This window comes from Meriones unguiculatus, chromosome 20 (genome assembly GCF_030254825.1).
Source record: "Meriones unguiculatus strain TT.TT164.6M chromosome 20, Bangor_MerUng_6.1, whole genome shotgun sequence".
In the NCBI taxonomy this organism is placed as follows: Eukaryota; Metazoa; Chordata; class Mammalia; order Rodentia; family Muridae; genus Meriones; species Meriones unguiculatus.
In genome coordinates, this window is record NC_083367.1 from 32608166 (window position 1) to 32622050 (window position 13885).

Genomic DNA, 13885 nt, shown 5'->3' on the forward strand with positions numbered 1-13885 from the left:
ATTTTTCTGATCAGCACAGAGAGGCATGTTGACCTAAATGTAGGACTTAAGAGGAGAACACAATTTTTTGGTTCATCATTGACTGTGTAGATGGGGTCAGTTATTAATTCCCTACTTTCATATAAATATTGCTCTATGCAGTAGCTGGGAGAAGGAAATGGCCACTGTGAGAGGGGCCAGATGCCACACTGAGAAAATAGCCTTACCTCCTGGGTCATACTGGAAGAGCCCAGCAGACTGGTAACGTCTGTTTAAGACCAGTGCTTTTAAAATGAGGGAGGCCATCCCTTGTTGTAGTGCCTTGTTCACCGAACGGCCTGAAAACTGGGGCCTACACACTTGGAGACTTTAGAAGGTTGGCTCCAGAGAGATTTGCAGAGTTCCACCTGTAATTCAAAGGCATGGCTCACAAAGCAGCTTTCAAAGTTGAAAAAGTTCTAATAACTTTCCAAAATGAGAAATACTCTAATTTTTAAATGCCCATTGAGTCACCAGTTTATCTCACAGATGGAAGGAAGAGTCTATCCTACAAAGATATTGTTTAGCCACAATAGCTTTGTGGGGTTTCTTTTTTTAATATTTTCCTTCTAGCATGTACAGCATGAAACTAAGTGTGAGAACTTGAGTGTTGCATGAATCGTTTGAAATTTAGCATCCTCGACTTATTTTAACTTTTCATTGAATACTAGTTAGAAACTGAGTTTTTCCCCACTCCCTCTTTCAAACTCTATTTAGGTCTTTGCTCTTGAAAGTGTTTGTAGGTTATGCAGAACTATTTCTTCAGTTAACTATAGTCAAGACCCATGAAAGGATGACAGAGATGAAGTGTTACCCTTTTTTAACACTGCAACATTGTGTTAATATCAAATGGACATACCTGGGGTGAGTTTCTGTGGCTATGAGTAGACATCATGACTAAGGCAACCTATAAAAATTATCTAATTGGGGGCTTGCTTATGGTTTCAGAGAGTGAATACAGTCTATGACCATGGTCACAGGGACTGCAGCAGCAGGCAAGTTGTCATGGTACTGGAGCAGTAGCTGAAGACTTACCTATTGAGACAAAGACCATGAGGCAGAACAAGAGAGTGAAGGAGAGCAAACGGGAAACAGGTGGTCTTCTGAGAGCGTGCCCAAGGGACACATCTCCTCCAGCAAGGCCTCACATTCTAATCCTTCCCAAATAGTTCCATCAACTAGAAACCAAGCATTCAAATATGTAGCCTCTGGGAGCTATTCTTATGCAAATCCCCACAGGCTAGGAATCTCAGTGATGTGAGCTCTGCTTTCAGGGTACTCCTCTAGACTGGCCCAGTCCTCCAAAGAAAGGCTGCTGTCTTAGTCTGTCCCGTGTATTTGGCTTTATTTGCAATGACCCTTCAAGTATTGTCTTCCACAAGACATGGCTCTCAGGCAAGGTATGGAGCACTATAACAAATACCCATCATACAGGGCCAGTCCTAGCTGCAGGGTCTGTATAACAGTGTGAGTCTACCTGAAATCATTTGCTCCGCTGTGAAAGAAGAGTACTTACTTGTTTGTTTATTCAGCTGATGTCTGTGCAATTTCTGTTGTGCCAGGAATTGAGGCAGCCAATAAAGACAGCTGGTGCCATGTAGGATGTCATTGTCTATGCAAATAGCTGTCACAGCACTCTTCTGAGCCCCACACTTTTAAACAGCAGACAGGGCTTTGCTTTGTGAACTATGAAGTACCATACAAATTCAAGAGGTTCTGACAGCCAAAGGCAGTGAGTTAAGGTGGAGAGATGAAACTACAAGCATTTATTAGGCTGAATATAGGAAGAAAATAAAAGATAAGGGAAGTCAGCCCTTGATTATTCTCAGTCTGGCTAACGTTTATGATTATCAATGCCCTTTGATTCTCCTTCTCCTTCCAACCACCAACTATTGAATATTTCTCTTCTCATTAACACCTGTCTAGGAGTGGGAAGGTGAAATGTTAATCAGGCAATTTAGCTAATTGTTAGCTGCTGCTAGAAGGATTTTTTTCCCCCTTCTTCTTACAAATTCAGATAGGAAAATGCTGCAATCTTTTTCTAAAATGTTAGCAGTGGATTTCTAAATTTTTCTTTCTTTCACTGAAGAGATGAATTCAAATATTTTGTTTTCAGTAAGGTGTTGGAATAAAACCCTGAGATGCCGTGCTTCTCACTGTTCTGTTTTAATGTCATATTACATACTTCTTATGGACTAGTATTTAGAAAATATTAATTCCCTACAGCATGACTACCTTGGAAGAATGGTCAGGATTTAATAATTTCAGTTTTAAATGCAGCCCTATATAAACGCACTTGTCCAGAAGATTTGAAACAACAAGAAACCAACAACAACAACAACAAAAATACTGAAGCCTGCCTTCCCTTCTGCCTGCGGTAGACATTACATGACCCTCCCCTAGCCAAATAAGGGAGAGAGGAATGTTCTGGGTATTAGAGGCACTAAGAATAAATCTGAGCTATCTCGGATAAGATTACTTTCAACTCTTTATTTCATGTTTTTTGATACAGACCCCTGATATGTAATTATCTCAGAGACAGTGCGGGGGCTTCGACAGTACTTTCCAGATACTGCGGCTTCTTCTTCCCCTTTTATTTATTAATTTACTTACTTATTTTTGCCTGTCTCTTTAGGGCTTAAGAGTCAGTGTGTGTGTGTGTGTGTGTGTGTTCCTCCAGAGTGCCAAAAAAAAAAAAAAGTGCTGAAGAGTCCTAGGGAGATGAGGCTATTTTTGTTTGAAGCTGATACTTCTAGCTGAGCCACAAGTACTGCTTGGAAAGGGCTTAGGTTGTTTCCAGGGGGAGAACTCTGCAGAGAAGAGGCAAAGTTCAACAGGACCACAAAAAACAGCTTAAACAGCCAGGAAAAGGAAGAGCCCTCACTTTTAACCCTCTACTAGAGTTCTCGAATCCTAAGGTATTTGCAAAGTGCCAGCTGCCTGGAAATTTTCACCTGATTGATTTCTGCATCCACCATGACTGAGATCACAGCTGAAGGTACTGTTGCATGGGGACATTATGTAAATTGACAGCCACAGGGACTCTCCAAAGGGTTGTTTTCAGGGAGTACTCTAGATCTCTGAGTCTGCACAGGATCTGGGAGATGAAATTGGGAGCTGAGAGCTTGCCAGACATGTATGTTTTGGGAGTAAGAAGAGGTTTCCCCAGCATTTTGCATGCGGAAACTGTTCTCTGCTATGCTAGAGGCCCCACGGCTTTCTCTGCCCTCACCCACACCTCTATAAATAGCTATGGTTATGAATACGATGGCTGATTTCTTATTAAGCAAAAATTATAAGACATGTGAGAATGGGGGTGACAGAAATCAAAATATTATATGTAAGATTTCAATTTAGAAACATGATCCAGAGCACTTTTTCTTTATAGTGTTGAAAACTCGAATTCTTAAATGTCTTCTCTTTCTAGCTAGAGGATACAGACTGCTTGTGTGTGCCTTACATAGAAGAGCTCCAAAGAGTCCTACTCATTGTACTATTTAGTACTATATACTATATACCCAGAGACAAAGCTAGCCATTTCATAAAGTCAGGCCAATCCAACTTTAAAAATAAAGCATTTAATTTTTAGAATTCTAGTTGCTTCATGAACTCATGTCCTCTTCTCTATAAATAGTGAATTATATAAATATAGTGAATTTACATAAAAATATTTTCTATTTCAACTCTTATAATAATGATATACATACACCAAAAGATACTTTATTTTTTCATTATATTGCCACGGTAGCAAAACAATTTAAACACACACACACACACACACACACACACACACACACTTCTTACTAATAATTGAATCCTGTAAAAATAATATAACCTAGTTCTAGTTGAGGTAAAACTTTGGGGGTAGGACCGAATTCTCTCTCGCAGCTGTAAGAAAACAAGACAGGTGGTACTTTTGACAATTTCTAAGTCAAATGCCATTTTGTTTTAACCAGACCGTAAAATAGAAATCTGTGAATTTTGTCTTTCTGGTGGGTGTTAATCTACGTACCGAAAGTAAATTCCCCTGCAGATTTAGACAATATCTGTGAGGGGGAAAAAAGAGAAATGCCTTGCTTATATCACCTATAAGGATAGCAGGCACCCTACATAATAACTAATTACTGAGGGATTTCCACTTATTAGGTGTTCTGTTTAGAATTATATGCATATTTCCTTTCTGAGACTTCATACAGTTCAAGTAATAGCACTTCGATCTCTATTTCACACACAAAAAAACCTGTTACTCAGATATTCCATGACCTGCTCATTACGACGCTGTAGCCAAGATTTGGTGTCAGCCCCTTGAAGCCGGCCTGTGTTTCCCGTTTCTGTTAGAGGATATCAGATTTACCGTCTTCCCATTATAGTTCAGAATTTGCTAACTGAATATAAATAGTATTTTTTCCTATTCCTTGTACATTCTGTGTCATGTGGCTTTCATGTTGGTCTTGAAAAGATCTGTCTATAAAAATGTCTTGCTTATTCCTGCACAAATTATTAAGAAACCCCTGAGCATTTCTGCCCCTCTCTGCTAGGAGCCTGGACTTCCGCTGAGTCCAGATATCAACTGGCCAATCACACGCCTTGATTGCAGAGCATGCGCTGTAAGCATTTGCACTTGATCCCTAGCACTTTCGATGAGAGGATTGTTGTTTAGAAATAGAATTATTTGGATCTGTAGGGAGTTGAAAGGCATTGTAGAGCCTCTGCGGTGAGACTCACAAAAAGCTGAGTAAATCTAAGTTGAGTATGTGAGCACAGCATACAATTTCTGGGTAACGATCATTTCCCATGGTTTGGTCTTCAGAGCTGGTAGGGTCTGTATTATTTGATAGCAAGTGATGTACTTTTTTTTTTTTCTGCAGTGATCTTTTTATTTCTCAGGAGAAACTTAGATTGCCAACTCAATGAATTTCTCTTCCCTGTAGACAGTATCATGGCCAGTCTCCTTAGTTTTCCAAAGGATTTTGCACTTTTCATTTTAGTTTGTGATTGTCACTGAGTGTCTTAGCTACAAATGCTAAGATCTTTTCTTTCTTTCTTTCTTTCTTTCTTTCTTTCTTTCTTTCTTTCTTTCTTTCTTTCTTTCTTTCTTTCTTTCTTTCTTTCTTTCTTTCTTTCTTTCTTTCTTTCTTTCTTTCTTTCTTTCTTTCTTTCTTTCTCTTTCTTTCCTTTCTCTCTCTCTCTTTCTCTTTCTTTCTTTCTCTCTCTTTTCTTTCCTTCTTCTTTCTTTTTTCTTTCTTTCTGTCTTTCTTTCTCTTTATTTAATCTTTAATTAAAGAGGTATTTTTGTAAAGGTCTTGTTTTTGGTTGTTTTCTCAGCCTTGCATTGTCTTTTCTTTCAAGTACTATATTTTCATAATAACCACTTTTGGCAAAATTACTGAAGTACAAGTATTGCTTTAGTAGCTTCATAACGTTTTTTTTTTTTTCCTCATTGAATATGAAAAGCAAATTTGTATAGATCCAAACCAAGTAAGAACAAGGGTGATTAATTGGAAGCCTGGTAATACATTAACTCTTATGTCTCTCTCTTGACCGTTGCCAATTAAGAAAGTTTACAGGATGATACCCTGGCTTATTCAGCTCTAGTCCATACCGTATTTACCAAACTTACTGTATCATTCACATGTTTTTTTCTATTGATTTGACAAGTTGAATAATTCATCCAAGGGAAAAAAGAGAAACATGCTTGACATAGAACAGTGTTCTAGGCACAGAGCACTAGATAAAACCCAACCTCACGGGAATTTATAGAAACAACACCCTTTATTCCAGCCATGATAAAGATGGTTATACTGATATACACACACAATAGATATATATATTCTGAAGCCTTAAGATATCAGACCTGTCAAATGCTCATTTAACCTTTTCAGAATCGAGACATTTTTTAATTGTTATTTATACAGTATAAAGCTAAGGTTTAGGGAAGCTAAGAAACGTGCTGGGGTTAAGTAGGTTCTAGCTTTAATTCAGATCTAATGACAGTGAAGCTGACTGTCTTCTCATCTTGTGAGACTTAGAGTTAGTTTGATATTGGGTGGCTGTTTGGTGTCTACGCTAGGTCCATGCTACATCAAAGAGCTGACATTAGCCTCACACTGGAGCAGAATCAACTGGTGCTCAGGTCATAGGCTTTAAATAGGACTCTCCTCACTTTGCAGAAACCCAGAGATTCACAGGCAAGTACCAATGGGAGGTGCCCCCACATGAGTATTCAACCATCTTTTAAAATGGTCACAGAAGATTCAGTACTTCCAGAGAGAAGGTGGGAAGACTAGGAATGATTTCTCCTCAAGTTGTGTGATCAGAAATTAGATTCCCCCCTCCCATCCCGAACTTAAAGGCAGCAGAAAGACAGAAAGATGAAAACCTAAAAAACATGAAAAAGCAAATGGTTCACAAAACCAATTGACCAATAAAATGGTAGCTAGAATTAACTCCTAAAGAGAAGGATTAAAATCTTGTGCCTGCTTTTGGAACTCTTTTCCTTGTTTTGGTTTGCCTTGGCTAACTTCCATGTGATGGTTTTTGCTTTATCGTATTATACCTTATGTTGTCATATTTCGTTCTTATCTTTTAGAAGCCTGTGCTTTTTCAATGAGAGTCGGAAAGGGAGTGGATCCTGAGGGGAATAGAAGTATGGAGGAAGTAGGAGAAGTTTAAAGAGGAGAAGCTGTAATCAGGATATATTTTATGACAAAACTACTTTTAATAAGTGAAAACATTTCTTTTGTTTTCTCAAATTTTATTTTAGTCTTTAATCTTTTAAATGTAAAGACAAACTATAATACAGAGGCTGCAATTCAATACAAGAACCGTAAGAACCAGCTTAAACAGACCGGCTGTGGTAGTTTACACAAGTTGTCTGGCATCTGAACCAGTTTTGTTTTTTTTTTTTTTTTTTCTTTTTTTCAATGCAGTTTATTCAGGAACCTTGAACAATCATCTGATCCTGGGGAAAGCCAGCCCACAGCTTAAATAGCCTCTGGGTAGCCAACCCCAGCATGCCACGTGGGCAATGCAGATAGGTCCACATACATGGAAGCAAGCCAGATCCTCAGCCTTAGCCAAATGTGGAATTGTTTGTGACAGAGAGCACTCACCATCAGGAAGGTGGAAGGCGGAAACCAGCTCCATCTTTAAGGCATAGCATTCCGCAGCTCTCTACAGTTCCCTCTTTTTGTTTTAGACGCATCAGGCAAGAGTAGAGGTCTGATCTCTGATATTAGAAATAAATTGGGACTTTGTACCGATGTTCATTTAGGTGTCATCCACCCAAAGATCATCAGACCTGTCCAATACCTTTTTCTCAGAGGTGGGATCTAGGGCATCAACCCGCATGCAATCAGACATGCTCTTCTCTGGGTCTACAGCGGCTGACCCTGAGTGCAGTGCTTAGCCTCGCATCCTGAGCATAACATTTTAGCTTTTTATGGTAGCCAACCATGCTTGGGGAGACTGTCCTGCTTCAATGGCTGTAAAGGCCTGAATGATCATGGCTGCATTACGTTGTTGTGAGACTCTAATCTTGCATATACACCACAGGCAAACCAAGGAGACCAACACCAGAAGGCCTGCTAACGCTCCCATGCCCGCCCATTCCTTCAGATGATTCATGGCTGCAGCAATCCATGATGATAATCCTGTGGCTAGTCCTGCGTCCACTCTGGTAGAATTTACTGTGACAATGGCCACTCTCAGCTGCTCCATCGTAGTATCGAATTCTCCAGTCCAATTACCTAAAATATAGCTCGACAATTGTTTAGACAGATTTGCAGCACAGGAAAAATTCTCATGTTATATGCTAGTGACTCAAAGTCCAGCATATTTTCATTGACAGCCCGGTTGAGCCATTTGCCATAGGGTATCAATTTGCTCCTGCACGAGGTCAATCCTCTGATTGAACACCATCAAGCTTCCTTTTAGTTGAGCATTAATTCCTTTTTGTACAACTAAGGCATGAGCTACATTGGCTAAATGATTATTCAGGGTCTGTGCAGTCTGCCCAGTATGACTCATGGCTAATGCCCCGGTGGTAGCTCCAACAGCCGCCAATGAGATGGCAGTAACAATGGTGGCTGTAGTTCCAAGATCCCTTTTCTGTTTGAAGAGAGTCATAGCGTGAGGGGCATCAAGGGCACAGGCACCCAGCGAGGCATGCGAGTAACCAGGGCATACCTAAATTCACTAGCATTCCAGCATTGGGCAAAAAAGCAAGTATCATTACCACAATTACTTGGCTCTATCTGGCTAATAATGAATAAAAATGGGGGATATAAACAAACAGGTGTGGGCTTATAGGAAATATTATGAGAAGCCTTAACCCCCTCGTTGGAACATCCTGCATCAGTTCTAGAACTAGCAGTGGTGGTGTCCGAGGTCTGAGTAGGTTCAGGAGACCATTGCCCCCAGGGGCGAGACGTGCTCCATGCCAACTGACTAACTCCATGTTTTCCTCCACTTTTGAAAGTCATTTAAGGTTCTTAAATTATTTTTTTCCATTTTTTTTTAAATTTTTCATCAATTACACTTTATTCATTCTTCATCCCCCCCATAAGCCCCTCCCTTCTCCCCTCCCAATCCCACCCTCCCTCCTCCCTCTGCTTGCATGCCATTCCCCAAGTCCACTGATAGGGGAGGTTCTCCTCTCCTTTCTGATCTTAGTCTATCAGTTCACATCAAAAGAGGCTGCATTGTCCTCTACTATGGCCTGGTAAGGCTGCTCCCCCCCAGAGGGAGATGATCAAAGAGCAGGCCAATCAGATTATGTCAGAGGCAGTCCCTCTTCACATTACTATGTAACCAAATTGGACACTGAACTGCCCTGGGCTACATCTGTGCAGGGGTTCTGGGTTATCTCCATGAATAGTCCTTGGTTGGAATATGAGTCTCTGGGAAGTTCCCTGTGTTCAAATTTTCTTGTTCTGTTGCTCTCCTTGTGGAGACCCTGTCCTCTCCAGCTCTTACTATTTCCCAGTTCTTACCTAAAATTCCATTCACTCTGCCTAACAGTTGCCCATCAGGCTCAGCATCTGCTTTGATAGTCTGAAGGGCAGAGGCTTTCAGAGGCCCTCTGTGGTAGGACCAGGTAAATCAACTAAATCAGGACCAGGTAAATCAACTAAATAGTCCTATATCCCCCAAAGAAATAGAAAACAATTTTTTTAAAAGACAAAAAAAGGAAGAAAAATGCAAAAGGGCAGGAAGAAAGAAAATAAAACAGCATCAAATATGTGGTAGGTATAAGAATGGAAAAGAGTCATAGTTGAGGCTATATTTACCATTGTAGTACAGAAAAATAGAGATACCAAGGTGAAGAAGACATTAAAACAAGGATTAATGTATTACTGTGGGTGGCATTAGTGGACTATGAATCAGGCAATCTAAAAATATATATATATTTATTTATTTTTTTAGAAGCTGGGCTTAGTAGTCCATGCCTGAAATCCCAGCATTCAGGAAGGCAGAGCAAGTAGACTTTTGAGTTCAAGGCCAGCCTGGTATACAAAGCAAGTCCAGGACAGCCAAGGCTACATAGAGAAACCCTGCCTAAAAACAAACAAACAAACAAACAAACAAAAAACTAAGTAAGTAAGTAAGTAAATAAATACATTCTGGTGGGATTATTGGTTATTTGACAAACTCTAGCTGTTAGATGAAACTAGGGAACTATTCTTTTGTGCCAAGTGAGATGTCCACATTGAGCAAATGACTTTAAACTCTTATTATTTAGAAATGCAGTATAAATTATATGTGGATGATGTGACTTAATATTTGTAGTTCCAAACAATATTCTATGGATTGGAAATGTGGATGTGTTAAAACCGAATGTATACTGAATGCTCTGTGGAATGAAATGTATCTCCATGTTCTAATTCTGTGAATATTTAATTATTTCCAAAATAAGGGACTTGTACAAATAGTTAATGTGTTTAGTGATATAATTAATTTTTAATAGTTTACTTCCTCTTCTAGGGAAACTGAAGCAGAGAAGGAGAAAGACTTGGTTCAACAGGCTGAGATATATTGGATGGCCGAATCTTTCTTAAAGAATGAAGGCTGAGCACTTTTAGAGAGGGTAGGGTATATCTATTTATAGCCAGCTAGCTATGGGGAAGTTATAGTTGATTATAGTGGTTTAAGTAGGATAGGTTGTTTATATATCCAGGTACACTGTTTCTGCAGTGGAGCAGAACAGTTAGGTTGGGGCTAAGTCATTCTTTATGGCCACAGGATATTTCTCAGCATAGCTTGTCTCAATTCCTCACCACCCAAGGGGATTTACCCAACATCTCCAAGGTCAAGAGGTCAGTGAATCCACCAAATTTAAAGCAAAGCTGTCCTTTTGTTTGATTTCTCTGTAACAAATATAAACTTAAATATAAATCTATTAGACACAGGGCATTATTTTTCTAACAACAGGTGAGGACATAATAATTTAATTATATTCATTATTAAATGGGTGTCTGGAAGTTACCTTCATCCCATTTATCAAAATAATAAGTGACATTAATTTATTGACACTAATTTGCAAAAGTTATCTTTTGATGTTTTTTTGTAGAAAAACCCGAGCAACGCAAAAAATCCTTTCTAAAAAGTGTTGTACAGTGGATCTCTTAAAAAAATCAAACAAAACCAGAAAATCACATTCATACATATAAAGCTCGTGAATGAAAATCTTTTAAAATATCACCAAGCAATAAAATACAGAAATAACATAAAGCCAATCTGTCTAAAATGTTGGCAAATTTGGTTTATGCTCTTTTTTTAATTGAAAAAGAACGCTTTATGCAAATTGCGAAATCTATGGTGAAAATGAGCAAAACTCTTGTCCTTGTATCACCAGCCTGAGCCTTTCTTGTATTTATTGCTATTCTTAATAACGCTAACTACCCCTCACTAGTTAGGCACATAGTTTAGACATTCCTAGAGACTCAAAGTTTCTAATGTTGTTTACATTAATGCTTAATCAGTTAATGGTGTTTACTATGAGACAGCACATAAGCAAGTTTAACATAGTTTTTTTTATGAAAAATATTCTATCAGTGTAACTGCATCTTAGGCTCTCCCTATTTAATTTTGGTCACCATTGTGATTATAGTTTTGAATTATGCCCCCTTGTCAATGTGGAAATGAATAGAAACTATTTAGCTGTTGTTTAAGAATAAAAGTTTAGACATTCCTAGAGACTCAAAGTTTCTAATGTTGTTCACATTAATGCTTAATCAGTTAATGGTGTTTACTATGAGACAGCACATAAGCAAGTTTAACATAGTGTATGTCAGTGGTTCTCTACCTTCCTAATGCTATGACCTTGGAACATAGTTCTTCATGTTATGGTGACCACTGAAAATAAAATTATTTTCATTGCTACTTCATAACTATAATTTTGTTACTATTATGAATCATGATGTAAATATCTGATACACAGGATATCCGATAGGCAAGCCCTGTGGATTGAGAAGTGCTGGTCTATGATGACCTGTGGGTTAGCTACATCAATTTCAATGGGAGAATGCATTAATGATTATCATTTTTCAAGTAAGCTTTTGGTGTTATACATAGTTTATTTAGAGCTTTAGAGCTTAATGGCAGTATGACAACATTATTATTCTCCTTTTTTTCCTTTAAATAAAGAAAAAAATCCTTTGGGGACAAATCAACAAAAATGCATATTGTCTAACATAGCACATTTTAAAAGAACACTTTAGAGACAAATCTTTAACTGATATCACAAAACAATCTGAAGTTTCAAATTTGTTCCTGACTTCAAGTTTTAGGAAGATCCATTTAAGCTGAGTTTCCTTTGCTCTTCCTGGTTACCCCTGCTTTGGTTGCAGTGATTGACATTCAGTTTCTGATAGGAAGGGCTTAGACACATTGCCCCAAGTGAGGGTTAAGCAGAGATAGGTGAAGTTGCTGGTACAGAAAGATAGTAATTTCCATCTTCAAAGGAAGCTAAGATGAGTTCCTTGGCAAGTGCATGACGGATGAAGTCCTGTCCCCAGGATCTGAGCTGTTCTCTGTAAACATCAAACATCTCCACATCTCTCTGCCTGAAGTCAGACTGCCAAAGACTGAGAATTTACAGTTTTGAGACTCTTTGGTGTGTAAATGAGCTGTTTCCTCAATAGCTGCGGAGTCCATATCATAATGTACTATAAGTATTACATTTATATACGTAGAGAAAAAATACCATGGCAATTAAATACTAACTTGTTATCTGTTACAGGGGATGGTGGAGACACAATCTCTTAATTCATGAGAACAATGACAGTTTGTATACAGCAACCCACTATTGTCAGGAGAAACTTGCTTTTATTCAGACAGCAAGAGACTAGAACCCATCTCTACAATTTTTTGTCTTTGGTGCTTCCTCAATAGCAACCATCTCCTCTGTCTGACATTTGTTTCTGACCATGATTATTATTTAATGCACACAATTGTCTGGGGGAACAGGAGTACATTACGTCATCTGTAAATGCCTGCAGTTTGGTGAACTGCCAGGCTTGTGAACTGGTAGAAAAACAAAGTCCCTTCATCCAAGATACAACAAAACTTTAGTCTGCAGCATTCTTAATGGGGATCCAGAATTATAGAGCAATATGCCATGTCACAGGCTCACTTGCATGCAAACTTTTAGTACCGATTTTAAAAAATATCAAGCTGAACACTATACAATAGCTTGGTAAGAGAGACAGAAATATGATTAATAAAAGGTCTTTGCCTCTAATACACAGATGGTTGAAATGAAGCAAACCGAGCAAGAATAATGTTGAAAATGAGAAAATGAGACTGGATAGTTCTAAAAACCTATGATTCAAATTCAGAATAACTGATGATGTGATTTTGCTAAATGAGGTAATAGTTCTAAGACCAGTGAACACACACGGCTTCCTGACAACTGTGCGATGAGTAAAGGATGCCCTATTCTTGACATTGATCATTTGCATTGCCTATAATGTTGCCAGTTGCATTGCATATACTGTTGCTAGGAAGGTGGAATGATTGATTGACCAAAGAGTAAATAAGTCAAGAGCATCTTTTTAAAATTTATTATTTATTACAATTTATTCATTTTGTATCCCAGCTGTAGTGCCTTCCCTCATCTCCTCCCAGTTCCAGCCTTCCTCCTTCTTCTCTCTCTATGCCCTTCCCCTAATCCACTGATTGGGGGGAGGTCCTCCTTTTCTACTCTCTGACTATAACCTATCAGGTGTCATCAGGATTGGCTGCATTGTCTTATTCTGTGGCCTGGTAAGACTGCTCCCTGCTCAAGGGGAGGTGAACAGCTGTGTTTTTTTTTTTTTTAATGCACTTGTATCCCAGCTGTAACCCCCTCCCTCATCCCCTTCCAAACTCATCTTCCCTCCCTTTTCTTCTCCTATGCCCCTCCCCCAGTCCACTGATTGGGGGGAGGTCCTCCTTTTCTACTATCTGACTATAGCCTATCAGATGTCATCAGGATTGGCTGCATCCTCTTTTTCTTTGGCCTGGCAAGGCTGCCCTTCCAAGGGGAGGTGATCAAAGAACTGGCCACTGAGTCCATGTTAGAGACAACCCCTGCTCCCCTTACTGAGGAACCCATGTGCAGACTGAGCTGCTTATGGACTACATCTGAGCAGGTGGTCTAGGTCCTTTCCACGCATGGTCCTTAGTTGTCATATCAGTCTCTACAGGCCCCCAGGCCCAGATTTGCTCATTCTGTTGGTCTCCTAGTGGAGCTCCTGCCCCCTCCAAGTCTTTCTATCTCCCCCTTCTTCCAAAAGATTCTCTGTACTTTGCCCAAAGTTTGGCTATGAGTCTCAGCATCTGCTTCAATACCCAGCAACCACTTTGAAGATCAATCTGGTACTTT

General features: G+C 39.2%; 1 protein-coding gene across 1 annotated transcript in view; it reads left to right on the plus strand.

Moving 5' to 3' along the window:
• Positions 1–2714: 2714 nt before the first annotated feature.
• Trdn (triadin) overlaps positions 2715–13885 on the plus strand; it is a 382140-nt gene continuing 370969 nt past the window's right edge. The window contains exon 1 of the mRNA XM_060373675.1: positions 2715–3016. Coding sequence (XP_060229658.1) covers positions 2995–3016 — 22 coding nt within the window. The 5' untranslated portion in view covers positions 2715–2994. The remainder of the gene's footprint in view (positions 3017–13885) is intronic.